The 17,386-nt window shown below is 45.8% G+C and overlaps 2 protein-coding genes across 3 annotated transcripts in view; one reads left to right on the top strand and one right to left on the bottom strand.

Moving 5' to 3' along the window:
• The window catches only part of DMTF1 (cyclin D binding myb like transcription factor 1), a 54,518-nt gene extending 46,480 nt beyond the window's left edge, over window positions 1–8,038 (top strand). For both annotated transcript variants that reach the window (XM_050936866.1, XM_050936865.1), the window contains 2 exons: window positions 5,628–5,775; window positions 6,642–8,038. In XM_050936866.1, coding sequence (XP_050792823.1) covers window positions 5,628–5,775; window positions 6,642–6,751 — 258 coding nt within the window. In that variant the 3' untranslated portion in view covers window positions 6,752–8,038. The remainder of the gene's footprint in view (window positions 1–5,627; window positions 5,776–6,641) is intronic.
• A 101-nt stretch (window positions 8,039–8,139) lies between these two features.
• Window positions 8,140–17,386, bottom strand: part of TMEM243 (transmembrane protein 243) — a 31,296-nt gene continuing 22,049 nt past the window's right edge. Inside the window, exons 3-5 of the mRNA XM_050937037.1 lie at window positions 11,676–11,726; window positions 10,175–10,279; window positions 8,140–8,491 (exon numbers count right to left, since the gene is read on the bottom strand). Of these exons, the coding sequence (XP_050792994.1) occupies window positions 8,369–8,491; window positions 10,175–10,279; window positions 11,676–11,726 (279 nt within the window). The 3' untranslated portion in view covers window positions 8,140–8,368. The remainder of the gene's footprint in view (window positions 8,492–10,174; window positions 10,280–11,675; window positions 11,727–17,386) is intronic.

The raw sequence follows: 17,386 nt of genomic DNA, 5'->3' as shown, positions 1-17,386 counted from the left end.
GAACCGTGGCCTCGGGAATTACTATGAGGAGGATCTCGTGGCTGCAAGTGTCAGGTCTACCTCCTGAACTGCAACACACCATCCAGGACCTGCCGTTTGAAGGCCAGGGTCTTTTCTCCCAGAAGACAGACTCTAGGCTACAGAGTCTTAAAGACAATCGGGTGATCATGCGTTCCCTTGGGATGCAGACTCCACAGACCAAACGCAGGTCCTTCTGTAGCCAACCCCAGCTCCCTTACCCTCCGCCCAGACCGCGTCAAGACTTTGGCAGGAGGCGCGGTCGTGGGAACCGCAGGCGACAAACTGGATCCCAAGGCGGACACAATACCGGTCCCGCCAAACCACTGCCAGGCCCGAAAGTGAACTTTTGAAGGTGCGCCCGAGAGCAGAGCACCAGTCCTTTCCCAGGATCCCCTTCAGTTTTCCAACCGCCTTTCCTCCTTCCTCCTTGCGTGGTCCCAGTTAACCTCGGATTGCTGGGTCCTGCGCACGGTGGAATTTGGATACCACCTCCAATTTATTTCGCCCCCTCCCTCTTAACCCCCGTCCCTCTTCAGGGACCCCTCTGACGACCAATTCCTCTGGCAAGAGGTTCGCACGCTCCTCTCAATCGGAGCTATAGAGGAGGTACTGGAGGAATTAAGGGGCAGAGGATTTTACTCCCGATATTTCCTAATCCCCAAAGCAAAGGGAGGTCTTCGACCCATCCTGGACCTGCGAGGACTCAACATGTTTCTGAAGAAGTTGAAGTTCCACATGGTATCCCTGGGGACCATTATCCCTTCCTTGGATCCCGGAGACTGGTACACTGCTCTCGACATGAAGGACGCATATTTCCATATCGCTATTTACCCCCCGCACAGACGGAACCTACGGTTTACGGTGCACCGCCAACATTTCCAGTTTGCGGTCCTTCCGTTTGGCCTCTCCACGGCCCCTCGCGTCTTTACAAAGTGCATGGCAGTAGTGGCCGCCTTCCTCCGTCGTCGGCGAATACATGTGTTTCCTTACCTAGACGACTAGCTTATTCGAGGGACCTCCGAGGCCCAGGTCACCCAGCACATAGCCATCATCACGGACCTATTCGAGAGACTGGGCCTGATGATCAATCGAGAGAAGTCCACTCTTGTACCCACTCAAAGAATAGAATTCATTGGGGCTATTCTGGACTCCAAACTCGCAAGAGCCTGCCTGCCACCGCCCCGGTTTCAGGCACTAGTCTCAGTTTTAAAAAGCCTCCAAACCTTTCCGACAACCTCAGCTCGCACCTGTCTGAGCCTCCTTGGTCACATGGCCGCATGTACCTTTATTGCCAAGCACGCAAAACTACGCATGCGTCCCCTTCAAACCTGGCTCGCCTCAGTGTACCGTCCAGCCAGAGATACCATAGACATGGTGGTCACCATTCCTCAGAGCATCTTAGACTCCCTCAACTGGTGGCTAACACCCTCCCTGGTTTGTGCGGGACTGCCGTTCCATCCGAGGCAGCCCTCGCCGTCCCTAACGACGGCCGCGTCGTCTCTCGACTGGGGGGCTCATCTAGACCATCGTCACATGCAAGGCCTCTGGTCACCTCAAGAGCTAGCATTGCACATAAACGTCCGGGAGCTGAGAGCAGTCCGCCTGGCGTGCCAGACATTCCTACAACACCTGCAAGGTCGTTGTGTTTCAGTGCTTACTGACAACACAACGGCCATGCATTACATCAACAAGCAGGGCGGGACTCGATCCTCCCCCCTTTGTCAGGAGGCAATCCAATTGTGGGAATTTTGCGTAGCCCACTCGATAGACCTTGTAGCATCGTTCCTCCCGGGAGTTCGGAACACCCTGGCAGACCATCTCAGCAGATCCTTTCAGTCTCACAAGTGGTCGCTTCGCCCGGACGTTCTATATTCCATCTTCCAGAAGTGGGGCTTTCCCCATATAGACCTCTTCGCTTCCCGCGACAACAGGAAGTGCCAGAAGTTCTGCTCCTTCCAAGGTCTAACCCCGGGCTCGATATCGGACGCCTTCCTAATCTCATGGAAGGACCAGCTGCTGTACGCCTTTCCACCTTTCCCATTGGTGCACAGGGTTCTCTTAAAGCTCCGCAGGGACAGGGCTCGCCTGATCCTGATCGCCCCTGCATGGCCCTATCAGCACTGGTACACCACGTTGCTGGACCACTCGATAACCAACCCGATCCCTCTGCCCCCGCATCAGGATCTTTTAACACAGGACCACGGCAGGCTTCACCACCCGGACCTGCAATCCCTCCATCTCACAGCGTGGCTCCTGCATGGTTAACCCAGTCGGATTTACGTTGCTCTGCCCCAGTGCAAGAAGTACTCCTGGGCAGCAGAAAACCTTCCACCCGATCTACGTACTTGGCCAAGTGGAAGCGTTTTTCTTGCTGGTGTCAAGCACAAAATAAATCACCCATGGAGGTTCCCATTCCCACTATATTGGACTACCTCTGGTACCTTAAACAACAAGGCCTCGCTATCTCATCATTTTGAGTGCACTTGGCGGCTATTTCTGCTTTCCATCCCGGAGAAGGTACTTACTCTGCCTTCTCCCACCCTATGGTCTTGAGCTTCCTCAAAGGGTTGGAGCGTCTATACCCCCTAGTACGATGCCCTGCCCCTTCCTGGGACCTCAGCTTGGTCCTGACAAGACTTATGACTCCTCCATTCGAGCCACTGGCAACTTGCTCGCTCCTGTATTTGTCGTGGAAAACAGCCTTCCTTGTAGCCATCACATCGGCTAGGAGAGTCTCTGAGCTTCGGGCTCTGATGGTGGACCCGCCATACACGGTGTTGCACAAAGACAAGGTGCAGTTACGTCCCCATCCGGCGTTCTTCCCTAAAGTAATCTTGGCCTTCCATCTCAACCAAGACATATTCCTCCCAGTCTTCTTTCCCAAACCACATACATTTTGTAGAGAACAGCAGTTGCATTCCCTCGACGTCCGTAGGGCGTTCACCTTCTACATTGACCGGACGAGACCCTTCCGCAAATCGCCCCAACTTTTTGTGGCAGTGGCAGATCAGATGAAAGGCCTACCCGTCTCTTCTCAGAGAATTTCATCATGGGTAACAGCGTGCATCCGTACTTGCTATGACCTAGCTCATGCCTCTCCGGGGCATATTACCGCCCATTCCACCAGGGCTCAGGCCTCTTCGACCACCTTCCTAGCTCGAGTTCCCATCCAGGAGATATGTCGAGCAGCTACGTGGTCTTCAGTACACACCTTCACTTCCCATTATGCCCTGGTGCAACAATCCAGAGAGGACGCAGCCTTCGGCTCTGCGGTTCTACACGCTGCAGTATCTCACTCTGACCCCACCGCCTAGATAAGGCTTGGGATTCACCTACTTGGAATGGATATGAGCAAGCACTCGAAGAAGAAAAGACGGTTACTCACCTTTGTAACTGTTGTTCTTCGAGATGTGTTGCTCATATCCATTCCAAAACCCGCCTTCCTTCCCCACTGTCGGAGTAGCTGGCAAGAAGGAACTGAGGAGCGGACGGGTCGGCAGGGGTATATTTTCGGTGCCATAACGGTGCCATGCCAGGGGGCGCCCAGCCGACCCACCAAGTGTTGCTAGGATAAAAATCTTCCGATAGACGTGCACGTGGCGCGCACACACCTACTTGGAATGGATATGAGCAACACATCTCGAAGAACAACAGTTACAAAGGTGAGTAACTGTCTTACCCATCCTCTTTGGAACCCGCTTTCAGGTAGTTGAAAGCAGCTATCAAATCCCCCCTCACTCTTCTATGCTGCAGACTAAACAATCCCAGTTCCCTCAGCCTCTCCTCAGAAGTCATGTGCTCCAGCCCCCTAAGCATTTTTGTTGCCCTTCTCTGGACTCTCTTCAATTTTTCCACATCCTCCTTGTAGTGTGGGGCCCAAAACTGGACACAGTACTCCAGATGAGGCCTCACTAATGCCGAATAGAGGGGAATGATCACATCCCTAGATCTGCTGGCAGTGCCCCTACTTATACAGCCCAAAATACCATTAGCCTTCTTGGCAACAAGGGCACACTGTTGACTCCTATCCAGCTTGGATTGTCACATGGTAACTTAACTTATTTTGATTCCTATGTTCAAATTATGAAGACAAAAATGTTAGCAAGTCAAAATCAAAACTTTCAAGTCATTAGTTATGGGTAAAGGTATGAAAGGATGTTAGACTGTTTAATTATTTTAGGAAGAAAAAGCAAATTGACTTGGTAATTCTCATTTGTTTATCCTCCTAGCTAAATGGAAGTTTGGGGTCTGTGCAGTTTCACTAGTGGAGATAGAGGGGATTATTTTACTCAAGAGGAGTACTCAGGAGTAGGACTGACTCTAAAAAGGCCTCTGTAAACTTCTCTTTCTGTAGAAGACATTTCTCCCCAACTGCTGCCATTACGGTTGTGTCAGTGCGTGGAAGGTATGGACTCACATTGCAGGGGTTTGATAACTATAACTAGAGAAGTGCCCAGTTCCCTTTCCCATTATCCCCTGTACCTTGAGGGCCAGCTTTTCAGTTTGGGCCTAGGAACCGCACCTCAGTGTTGGAAGGTCCAGCTATGCTGTTCTTTCTGCAGGCTGCATCCTCATTGAATTAGTGCAAAGTATGATGTATCTAAGTAGAGCAAGCACGGATCTGGTCTAATTTAGTGAGGGAGGACCCAGCTATGATGCATGCATCGCATACATGTGTTCATTCGTAAACTGCTTGACAGCAGCTGATAAGGGGTAACCAGCTGGGTGGCCAGTCACAAAGATAGTACCAACAAAACTGCCAAGAGGAACAGGTATTAGTAAAACTGGCTAGCCAGCCCAAGCATTCCACACTCCAGCTGTGAATCTGAACAATCCAGCTGTTTTCATTCTGCCAATTCCAGTCACCCCTGCTGACAGCAGTCAAGATCACTCTTCCTTAGTGGTGCTTAGAGTAGTTAAAACTTGACAGTGAAAGCAGCAGTTGTAGTTACGACTCAAGGAGAAGTATCGGTAAGGTGTTAGGAAAAAAATTAACTTCCTTATTAAAATCACAGAAAGCAATTATCTGTTGTACAAATAATTTGTGATTACAAGGCCAGAAAGGACCATTGTGATTTAGTCTGACCTCTTGTGTAAACACAGGCCATAAGACTTGCTTGAATAAATTTAAACTAGAGAATCATTTACCCCCAAAAAGTCTTGACTGAAAAGTTTCCAGGGATCCATCCCAACCCCTGGTAAGTTTTTCCAGTGGTTAAGTTACCCTCACTGTTAAGTTTGCACTTGATTTCTAGTATCAATTTGTCTAGCTTCAAGTTCCAGCCATTGGACTGTGTTATATCTGTTGCATTAAATCAAATTTTGGTCCCCATGTAGATAAGTATTGTAAAGATGTTACATATGTCTTACCACATCTAGAGATGAGTAGCCGACATGGTGAGAAATTCAGTTTATAGCCAGTGTGGGTCACTTACAACAGTGCTTTTGAATATGTCAGTCATTTTCCATTCCCTCTAACTACTACTCGCCGTGAAAAAGATCTCTGCCACAGCCAGCACCTAACTCAGTTTTCTAGAAACAAATGTTTCTGTATTCCATTATGGATAAACCTCTCACATCTTAACCTTCAATCTCTCATCATGCAGGACCTAGGTTCTCCAGCCATAGAAGAACAAGTTGATCAGTCTGCAATAGATGATGAAACTGTTCTTATTGTTCCTTCACCCCATGGTTTTATTCAGACATCAGATGATATAGACAATGAATCCGTCTTACCTCTGACAACATTAACAGGTACTATCAGACAGATGCTTAGTGTAATTGGCCTGAAACAAGATTCTTTAGTTCAGGGGTTCTCGGACGTCATTGCGCCGTGACCCCCTTCTGACAACAAATACTACTACACGACCCCAGGAGGTGGGACCAAAGCCTGAGCCTGCCACTCCGGGCAGGGGGTCCCAACCCAAGGGCTTCAGCCCCAGGCAGGGGGCCTGTAACCTGAGCCCCACCGCCAAGGGCTGAAGCTATTAGGCTTTGGTTTCATTGATGGATGGTGCAGCTTAGGCTTCGGCTCTGGGCCCCAGCAAGTCTAAACCAGCCCTGGTAACCCCATTAAAACCCCCAGTTTGAGAATGGCTCCTTTGGTTCAATATGGTAATTGAGATCCTCTAATCATTCTATGCATTATAGCCTTTATCTATGGAATCTTCATATAAAACTTACCTTCCAAATCATTGCTAGTTTGAAACTTTAGAATTAAGCCTCTTTAGATGAAAGGATTTGGAAGCTTTTTTTCAAAACAAGAAAGTCATGCATTCATCTGCTTTCCTCCACTGCACCAATGGTAAATGCCAACTAATTAGTTTTAGACTAATTATACTGTAGCAGGAAGAATGTTGATAGCAGTTCCAGTCCTTGTAGAGACCACTCAGTGTGAGGCTTGAGTTAGAGATCGGAGACTGATCAGTAATGTTTGTTGTGTGCAATTCTGTATACCTGCTTTTTAGAGGAAATTGTTTTTGAAAAACTAGAGGGTGTCAGAGTAGCTACATTAATAGATTAATTTAAATTGATGCAAAGCACTACCTATGTGTGTTTGAGGTAAGTTTTTATAGCAGTATAATAAGTTTGAGTCCTTAACATGTTATGGCTCATTGCAGATCCTATATTGCAACACCATGGAGAGGGATCACACATTATTGGCTCGTGTTTGGACAGTCCTGATTCTGAAGATTCAAAGGATGTTGAAGACTTAGTGAGTTGTCACTAAGAAGCAGTAATCATGTCTGCTTTCTAAATGAACCTGTTTGCATCATGAAATTACAGTTGCAATCCTGTTCCACCTTCCAAAGAAAGTAGTCAGTCCACACATGTAGACCATTCTCAAGTTGAAATGACTACAGTGCACTTTTACTGCTCACAAGACTGTATGCCTCATTTGTAAAGGGTACAGCAGCTAACTGAAGCCCCAGTCCACTGCTTTGCAGCAAGGGGTTACTAAGAGTCTCAGTTGCACACTGCTAGGATCCACTCAGTCATTTTGACCTGGCTGTTGCCCATCTGTTGGACTTTATGCACCTTGAAAACTGGATGGAAGCCAAGGACTGTAGCCCTTAGCTTATTAGTGCAGCAACAAGAATTAGTTTGCACACACTTCATGGAAAGTGGATGAGGATTTCTGCACTTCCTGGCTCCTCTACAGTACAGAGCTACGACGTGTTACTTTTCCTCTTGACATTTAGCTGAGGATAACTCAGTGACTTCAGAGGGTGCGGGCAAGAGCAGCATTGCAGAAGGGGTCTGTTTTCCTAATCTCATTGGATGTACCAGTATTTCCAGCACATAAGACCCTAGTTACAGATGCTTACAGGGTTGTCCTTCGCTGTGCCTGTTCCTGAAGAGTCCGTTGCTGGCAATGGATGGAGTTGCAGAAAGATCAGAAGTGGTTTGTTTTTTTTTAAAGTAAAAAAATAATCACTACAGCAAGGGAAACTTATAAGAAAGGGAAGGCTGTGGAGGTCCACCGGCATCCCTCTAAAGCCAAGAGAACAAAAAAGCCTCGAGCCTTCAGAGGCCATTCCAGGTCAGGTAGAAAGACTGCCTACCTAACTAGCTATTCTCATTACACTTCCAGCCTCTCTCTGAAGGGAGCTGGATGCAGCACATTAATATTTGGGGAATGGCAAGGAGGTGGTAGCACCCTTTACAAGGTCTTGAAGCAGCAACTCAGTGATAGTTTGGGCCTGTGTCCCTAAAGCAATGGAAAGCGATTCATTCGCCACTTCAGGCTCATAGCAGACACACTAGGCTGAGCAGCCTTCTAAGTGTGCGTGTGAGTGTGTGAGTGAGTGTGGGGAAAATAACTACAGAAATTAAAGACTGATGTATAAATTATTTTATTTATTTCTATAATTAGCTCTTCATAATCAGAGTTGGTCTTTCAGTCTGTGGTTTTGTTAATGTGAAATTAAGTTGTAGTTTCAATAAAAGGTTGCCTGGGGAACAGAAATAATTGTATAGTCAGTTTAAACAAAAATAAAGTATTTGTCTTATGTAACTGTAAGATGCCATGTATTTATTCTGTTACAGATCTTTGCAATGCTGCAATTATTTGTACAATAAAAAAATGCAGTTTTTCCAAAATGAAAAAGCTTGTGCCCTTCTGAAACATCAGTATAGTTGGAATGTGCATTAAGTGCAAAGTTAGCTCTTAAATAAAAGCAAAGTGTCATGTCATATGGCAATAATTCCTCCCAACACGAGGGACTTGAGATATACATTTACATGAAAATCATGTACTGATTATCCCTGAACAACCCCTTTCTTCATTCCTGTCCAGCTGATTATCCCCTTTGTTTCTAAGGTGGAGCTAAGAACAGTCTCGCAATCATTTACCCACTTCATGGAAGTACAGGTTGGCACATATGCATAACATGACAATAGAAAATAAGATATAGTAAATTAGATTCCTAAACTTAGGTTCCAAGTCTCCTTGTCGATACCAGTAGATCTAAAAAGGAGAGAGTGATTTTGCATTAGAAATAAAATCAGGTATTTATATGCAAGATAAACAGGCTACAGTTCAGTGCAGGAGTATGTAACTGTGAAACTAAGAAGTTCTAGGGTTTTCTTTAACATCCCCCCTTTAAATCGGACTAATGAAGAGAGCAGTTAATAGAGGGAAACCTCACTGAAAACTAAGCACTAAGAACAACCACCCACTTCTCTCTTTCAGCATTCTTGTGGAATGCACTTCCACACTTTAGGGAGATACTAACCACTCATGTATTGCCTGCCAGTATCACAGTCAGCTTACTTACCGTTCCTCTAGACATAAGACAGTTTCATTTTGAGAAATGTTAATTATGCAAGTAACGAGACTTGTGAGCTTGCTTTGCAAAACAGTAAGGCCTGGTCCACGCTAGAAAATTAAGTTGGTTTAACTATAGTGATTGGGGTGTGAGAAATCCACACCCCTGAACAGTGTAGTTAAACAGACTTAAGTCCTTGTGAAGGCAGCACTAGAGGTTGACAGAAGAATTCTTCTGTCTGCCTACCTACCCTACCACCTCTCAGGAGGTGGAAGTACCTATGCTGACAGGAGAATCCCTTTTCTCAGCATAGGTAGTGTCTACACTGAAGCACCACAGCAGTGCAGTTGTAGCATTTTAAGTGTAGACAAGCCCTTAGCTACAACTGTGTCAATAAGCCATTAACATGTCAAGTAGATTTATTATTTCAATGGTTGTTTGAAAGTTAGGAAATTCACAGTTAAACAGATTGGAATCAAATTAAAAAAAAAAAAATCCCCCTAATGATTGCCAGAAAGTCTTTACATACTTGAGATGCCAACTTTAACTCTACTTGCATCCCTATCCTCCCTTTCCTGTGGCAGCTCCCACCAGTACAGAAGTTAAGTCTTGCTTGTTGTGTAAGAAGACACACCATAGCTGGGGGGAGGAGGATCTACAAAATTCACAGCTGTGAAAATCATGTCACAGACCATGAAATCTGATCTCGGGCTGCCCAGCTCTGAAGACAGAGCAGGGGCTGCTGGCTGGGCATCCAGCTCTGAAGGTTGCACTGCTACCAGCAGCAGCACAGAAGTAAGGGTGGCAATCCCATGACCACCTGCAATAGGCTTGTGACCCCCTTTTGAGTCAGGGCCCCCAGTTTGACAAATGCTGTGGAGAGATCACACTGTTAATCATGGCATAAATAACATTTCGAGATGTGTAACAAAGCTATGAAATCTATTTATACCATGACCAACCTGCAAAAAAGTGTGTTTTCTCCGTGATTTAAGTAAACCTCTAACCATAGCATAGTCTTTTGTTGTAGGATGTGACCTGTACACTCTCTGTAGCAGGTGCATAGACAAGCCTACTGTGAATGTGTGTTAAATATTAGGATGTTGTAGCCTGGATGCTCAGGAGGGGACAATAGGAGAAGAGAAGATATTTGATAGGAAGTCTGCCCCTCTGCACTCGCAGAATAAACACAAGATATCTACCTTTGACCAATATCCAGTGCTTTACCAGATTTCAAGTGCACATCTGTACTATAATCTACAGCTGCCCTACTTAGAGGGTAGGTGTAGCTAGTTCACTACTGTATTATGAAAAACAAAGGATCTATTATGTACATAAAATACAACTGTGTATATTTCACAATAAATGTAGCAATTACTTACAAGTATGCCAGCAGAAACACTACACAAGGAGATGCAGAAAGCAAAAAATATATTCACTGGTTTTGGAGGTAGTTGAGGAAAGATAAAAGCACTGATCAGAGTGACCTGTACAGAGAAATACAGAGAGGCTAAATATTTTCATAATGGCAAAAAAAAAAAAAAAAAGCCACACACCCAGACCCACTCACAGAAGCAGAGTTATGAAGTGACCAAGGAAACAGTTTAGGATTCCTCCTTGGGTGTGTCTCACTACAACCAATACCCACCCACCATGGCGAGAGGCAAGGTGGAGGTATAAGAGGTTGGAAAGGACTACGGACAGAATTTTTAAATAACTAAGTACCCCTAACCACATAGGCACAATCCTTAGTGATTGTACAATAGTTCCCTTCCAGTGGCCTAATACAATCCTCATGTCCATGTAGAAGGACAGAGGGAAACAGAAAATTCAAGGGTCACACACACAAACTTAAGGGAGAAAAAGCCATGTAGAATTCCTTATGTATTAACCAGAATAGTGCTCCTTCTGGCAGTCTTGAAAGATATCCCACTCCCAGCGAACTGTAACCATCCCTCATGGATGCAGGTCTTGCCACATTATCTTGTGCCTTGTCACCTCAAGAACCAGGTCCTACATAACTGGGTTTAATTCTGAAGGCCAGTCAAAAAGTTCCAACTGGCTATGTAGCATGTGGCTAGCCAAATGTTAAGCCACCTAAAACAACAAAAAAAAACTGCAGTAGTGTGTCTTTTTGCAGCAGCTAATTTACTTCCAAGGTTCTGGTCATAATACATGTTTGTAAATCTTCCAAACTAATTCCCCACCTATGTTTCATCCTAGCATTATTACTTGGAAGGGATGTTTCTGCTACATGTCTCGAAGGTGAAGCTCAAGGGAGTTCTGAGGCTGGAGGCTGTCTGTGATGGGCATGGCATTCTATCCTGGTTTTGTTCAAGGATTTTCTCTCTGGACTTTCCAACAACAGGCTGGATTCCCTGAATATTCACGCTTCAGATGCTTCCCATCATGTTGGCTCTCAAAGTCAGGAGAGTCAGTAGCTACCATCACAGATCATGGAGTAGCCTCCCCCTTTTTGTGATAGCATCTGGTTCTTTCAAGAGCTGGAGGAAAGCACAGTGAGATAGCACAGCAATGGGTGCCTCAAACACATGTAAAAATTTCATCCAGCACTAGGGAGTGCTGCTGAAGAGTTCCTTTCTCACATGGATTTGGGGAACTTTATTCCTTGTTTTTAAAAGGACTCAGTTCCCGCAAAGCGGCAGCAGAAAATAAAACTGCCAAAAGAAAATGGCATTCTCCCTTCCCTAAAGGCAAAGGGTCTCAAATGACTAGCAAGCTAGTTTGCAAAGGATGGAAGCACATGGGGCTAAAACCTGGGCCCACTCAAGGTCAGTGGAAGTTTTCCCATTAAACTTCAACAGAATCAGGATTGGAACCACAGAAAGAAAAGAAATTTAGTTTGGGAAGTGGAATACTTACTATAAGCAGCAAGGATGTTAAGCTACCAACAGCTAAGTTGATGATTCGATCCTGGAAGAAGGAAGAAAAGGAGAAAGTAACACACTTGGTCATCTCATTTATCAGCCTAACATTTGATTATTGTGTGTATTACGATAAGATGTAGAGGCTCTAATTGAGATCATGGTGCCAGTGTACTACTGTACATTCACACAGTGTTTGTGGGGCTCAGCCCCCAAGAAGCTTAGAAGACAAATCAATTATTTTTAAATTCCATCCTTCATCTATATGCAGTTCTACTTTGAAATGTAACTACATCTCACTGGACATCTTCCACTGTGTATTGAAGTCAGCAAATCTCTCATTGACAAAAGTAAGCTGCTACTCCTTTTAACTCCTACAAGCCCTGCAGAGCCGACACCATTCTGAATGAGAGAGTGGAAGTCTGTTTCCTGTGCATTAACAGTGGATTTTTTTTTAATTTATTTTTTTAAAACACCACTTTCCTGTATTGCCGTACCCTCACACTTGTGTAAACCCACTAAAATAGCAGGATTGTGCACAGGGCTGTCTCTCACACACACACACACCATTTAACCTGCAGAAGCTTTATTACTAGCAATGACGGAGAGAACCCAGATTGAGACCGGTCTCAGGTCAAGTTTGTAGGGCTACACCACCTACCATCTTTGTACTTTGAAACCAAGTGAGATCTGTTCCCCAAGTTAGACACCTACATGACTTGGTGTGGGGCGGGGACTTCAACTACTCAGACATCTGTTGGGAAAATAACACAGCAGGGCACAGATTATCCAACAAGTTCTTGGAATGCATTGGAAACAATTTTTTTTATTTCAGAAGATGGAGAAAGCTACTAGGGGAAAGGCTGTTCTAGATTTCATTTTAACAAATAGAGAGGAACTAGTTGAGAATTTGAAAGTGGAAGGCAGCTTGGGTGAAATGGTAGAGTTCATGATTCTAAGGCAAAGGTTCTCAAACTGTGATCTGCAGACTACTGGGTGGTCCGCAGATAGTTCCCTCTAAGGTGTGCACTTGGGCAGCTGCACACGAGAGAATGAAAGGCCACTCACCTAATTAGTGGAGCTGTGCAGGCCTGGCTCCACTAATTAGGTGCCTGGACCCTGGAGAAGACGCACATGTGAGGTCGTGACCTTGGGGGGGAATAGAGGGTAGGTGGTGTAGTAAGTGAAGGCCCTGATAAAGGCCCAGTATGAGGCCTGAACTAAAATAATGGTCAAGACTTTGCTAATATAAAGCAAAGTGAAGCTGTGAGCTAGAGGCAGGCCCTGCTCACAGAAACTGGCAAGGAAAGGGCTGATGCTGCAAGAAGATACGTACCTAAAAGGTACTGAACACTAGAGATCAGAACATTCACATACTTGCACATTCCACACAGATAACAAGGAACAGGCTGACCCATCCCAATGACAGGGGCAAAAGGGTAATATGATGGATAGAGTTGGTTTGTTCAAACCAACATGTACAAGGTGAGAGGCGGCATCTTACTACGTAGAGGGGTTGTACCTTGCTACGTAGAAGGGTTGCACCTCAATATGTCAGGAGTGATGTGTAACTTGTTTGTACCTGTGTATAAGAATGTATCCCTGGGGCGATGTCTTTGTCCGGCCGAGGGGGCAGTGGAAAGTCCCGCCACTAACTGAGCCGAGTCCATTGACAGTGGGTACATATTCGTAGTATGCTCGGTAGACTAAGTAATCTGCGGAGAACTACTACTGTATCCAATACGGCAATAAACCTGGCCGACATGCCTTCGTACCTTACTAGACTCTGTGGTCATTGGGGGTTCTCTTCGGGTCTGCTGTGTCAGCTATCTGTGCAGAGCTGGGGCAGCACACAGAGTGAACACACGCACGCAGCCGAGTAATACCAACAAGGAGAGAGCAGAGCAAAGCACCATACCGGTAGCTTCTGACAACACCTCTGACAACAGGTGGGAGGGGGCAGTAGGGTAAGAAGAGTGAGTGGGGGGAATTTGGGACATGCAAGGCTGCGGCAAACAGAGGAAAGAGGCGACTTTTCCCAGCTCCAGGGCTGTGGTTACTGGGGACAAACAGTGCTCCTGCCCGCCCTCAGCTCTGTGGCAGGGTAGAGATCCTCCCTCCTTCCCAGCCCCAGCTCAGGTGCTGCTGTGATAGGGGAGGGCGCACATCCATCACATTAGAAAGGTAAGACTGATATTAAAATATGAGTTGTGTGCTTTTATTTGTAGAACAAAACAAAAATTACAATTTTTACAGCGCTTTTATCCAAAGCACTTTACAATAGTTAGTTAATGGTACAAACAACATTTGGAAAGATCATTAAGTGTTCCACCGAGACCCTCAGCAATTTTCAAGAGGTCCGTGAAAAAACAACAATTGAGAACCACTGTTCTAAGGAATGGTAGGAGGGAGAACAGCAAAAGAAAGACAATGGATTTCAAGGAGGCAGACTTCAGCAAACTCAGGGAGTTGGTAGGTAAGATCCATGGGAAGTGAGTCGAAGGGGAAAAACAATTAAAGAGAGCTGGCAGTTTTTCAAACAGACATTATTAAGGGCACAAGAGCAAACTATCCCACTGTGTAGGAAATACCGGAAGTCTGGCAAGAGACCACCCTGGCTTAACCAGGAGATCTTCAATGATCTAAAAATCAAAAAAAGAGTCCTACAAAAAGTGGAAACTAGGTCAAATTACAAAGGATGAATACAAACACAAGTATGTAGGGACAAGATTAGAAAGGCCAAGGCACCAAAAGAGATCAAACTAGCTAAAGACTTAAAAGAGTAACAAGAAAACGTTCTACAAATACATGAGAAGCAAGAGGAAAACCAAGGACAGGGTAGGCCCCAATGAGGGGGAAAAACAGTAACAGAAAAATATGGAAATGGCAAAGGTACTTAATGACTTCTTTGTTTCGGATTTTACCAAGAAGATTGGTGGTGATTGGACGCCTAACATAGTGAATGCCAGTGAAAATGAGTTAGGATCGGGGGCTAAAATAGACAAAGAACAAGTGAAAAATTACTTAGACAAGTTAGATGTCTTCAAGTCACCAGGGCCTGATGAAATGCATCCTAGAATAGAAAGAGAGATCAAGGCTTCAAAAAATTTGGCAGGCATCTACCTGCTCACCAGAGACTGATTTGAAAGTCAAGCTTCACTCACAGGCGAGGTCCAGAGGCCAGTGCCCAAGTGAGAAGGCTAGCTCCACCATCACCCACTGCTAGCCACATCGGCCTGGCTGTCCCAAAGAGCAGAGCATTGGGATTCACACTGACTTTCATATAGGCCTTTGGCTAGCAGAGGTCTGAAGTGTCAATCTCCCCCTCCTGCTAGTTGCTGAAAGGGACAAGGAGCTTTCTGCCATCTCCCCTCCCTTCCTCCAGAATGGATCACTGTTGCTGGCAGACAAGGGAACAGCGGTGGTGAACCTGACCAATCTTATTAGTTTCATTCTGCTACTGCTGTGCAAAGCCAGGAAGAGAAGCAATGAGAATGGAGTAGTCTGCAGACACCAAGGCAATGCTGCATTACGTTACACTCCAGGCACACTGGGATGGGTTTTTTTGTTTATAAATGGACTCACAGCCTGCAGCAATTGATGGTTTGGAGGACACATTAAGCCCATTAAACCAGCAGTGCCAATTTATATTAAGCCAGGTAAGACGCATTCAGTTGCTATTCTATAGTAAAGCAGCAGCACTTCCTAAGAAGGTTGAACTTTTCTCAAGCCTACATTCATTAAAAAGCAAGTGCCTACAGAATGACTTGGCAAAAGAACAAAGGACACAAAGCGGGGGCTGGAGGGCTGTTGGGATACACGTCAGTAATGGCCTTTCCTGGAAATAAAGGCTGAAATCTTGCTCTTTTCATCCAGCTGAATCCAGAAAATGCTTTAATAGGGACATTGGCAAGTTTAGGTGTTTAATAAACATGCTAATCTAAAACTCAAGTTTCTGATACAGCCCCCTTTAAATAGTATGAACGGGATGTTTTTGTAGGTTTTTCTTTTTTAAAATTTTACATTCCCTCTCCCCCACTCCATGCTGATGTGCAAGGGTCTTTAGAAAATGCCACCAGTCCTCCCCTCTGCTATGTGCATGCCTGCCAGCCCTTCAGGGTCAGCTTTGCTGCTCCAGTCATCGCTGGTGAACATCCGCTTGCACAGGGGGCCTTGCAAAGTTAAGTTGCTCGAGCTTCGGCTTCAGCCCCAGGCAGTGGAGCTCGGGCTTCAGCTTTCTGCCCTGGACCCCAGTGAGTCGAATGCCAGCCCAGTTCAGATCAACAGAGCCAGACGTGTACCCAGAAGCCTCCTACTGCAAGACAAACCCAAGAAAGAAACCAACAGGACTCCACTGGCCATCACATACAGTCCCCAGCTAAAACCCCTCCAATGCATCATCAGGGATCTACAACCCATCCTGGACAATGATCCCACACTTTCACAGGCCTTGGGTGGCAGGCCAGTCCTCGCCCACAGACAACCTGCCAACCTGAAGCATATTCTCACCAGTAACTGCACACCGCACCATAGTAACTATAGCTCAGGAACCAATCCATGCAACAAACCTCGATGACAACTCTGCCCACATATCTACACCAGCAACACCATCACAGGACCTAACCAGATCAGCCACACCATCACCGGTTCATTCACCTGCACGTCCACCAATGTAATATACGCCATCATATGCCAGCAATGCCCCTCTGCTATGTACATCGGCCAAACTGGACAGTCTCTATGGAAAAGGATAAATGGACACAAATCAGATATTAGGAATGGCAATATACAAAAACCTGTAGGAGAACACTTTAACCTCCCAGGCCACACTATAGCAGACCTTAAGGTGGCTATCCTGCAGCAAAAAAACTTCAGGACCAGACTTCAGAGAGAAACTGCTGAGCTTCAGTTCATCTGCAAATTTTACACCATCAGCTCAGGATTAAACAAAGACTGTGAATGGCTTGCTAACTACAAAACCAGTTTCTCCTCCCTTGGTTTTCACACCTCAACTGCTAGAACAGGGCCTCATCCTCCCTGATTGAACTACCTCATTATCTCTAGCTTGCTTGCATATATATATATATATATATATATATATATATATATATATACACACACATACACACTGCCCCTGGAAATTTCCACTACATGCATCTGACGAAGTGGGTATTCACCCACAAAAGCTCATGCTCCAAAACGTCTGTTAGTCTACAGGGTGCCACAGGATTCTTTGCTGCAGCCCAGTTCTGATTTATATTGGCTGACCGCCCCCCCTTCCCTCCAAATCTGCTCATGGTCGCCAGGGGCCCCCAGACCCCTGGTTGAGAACCACTGGTCTAGTGCAGGGATCCTCCATCCTTCCCCTATTGGGACACAATTTCTCCTTTTCAGCAAGGTGAGTGACTGTAACCCGCTGACACTTGCATGCAACCTCCCAGCTAAGAATCTCCAGCCTAATGCAACAGTTGTCAGACCATGCTCTATGCGCCTGTAGTGGTCCTTGGGGGCACTTGCTAATCAGCAGAGAGCTGGCTGGCTGACACGATGACGAGTCTCCTGTTTCCAGCTGCTATATTTAGAGACACTGAACTTTACTCCCACACATAAGTAGTTACTGAAGTTGCCACATGAAGTTCTGGGATTGCAAATGGGAAGGGAGGTACTCCAGCGGTTAACACCCAGAACGGGTGATGAAGATCTAGGTTC

Source organism: Gopherus flavomarginatus, chromosome 1 (assembly GCF_025201925.1).
Source record: "Gopherus flavomarginatus isolate rGopFla2 chromosome 1, rGopFla2.mat.asm, whole genome shotgun sequence".
In the NCBI taxonomy this organism is placed as follows: Eukaryota; Metazoa; Chordata; order Testudines; family Testudinidae; genus Gopherus; species Gopherus flavomarginatus.
This window is presented reverse-complemented; position numbering and strand designations above follow the sequence as displayed.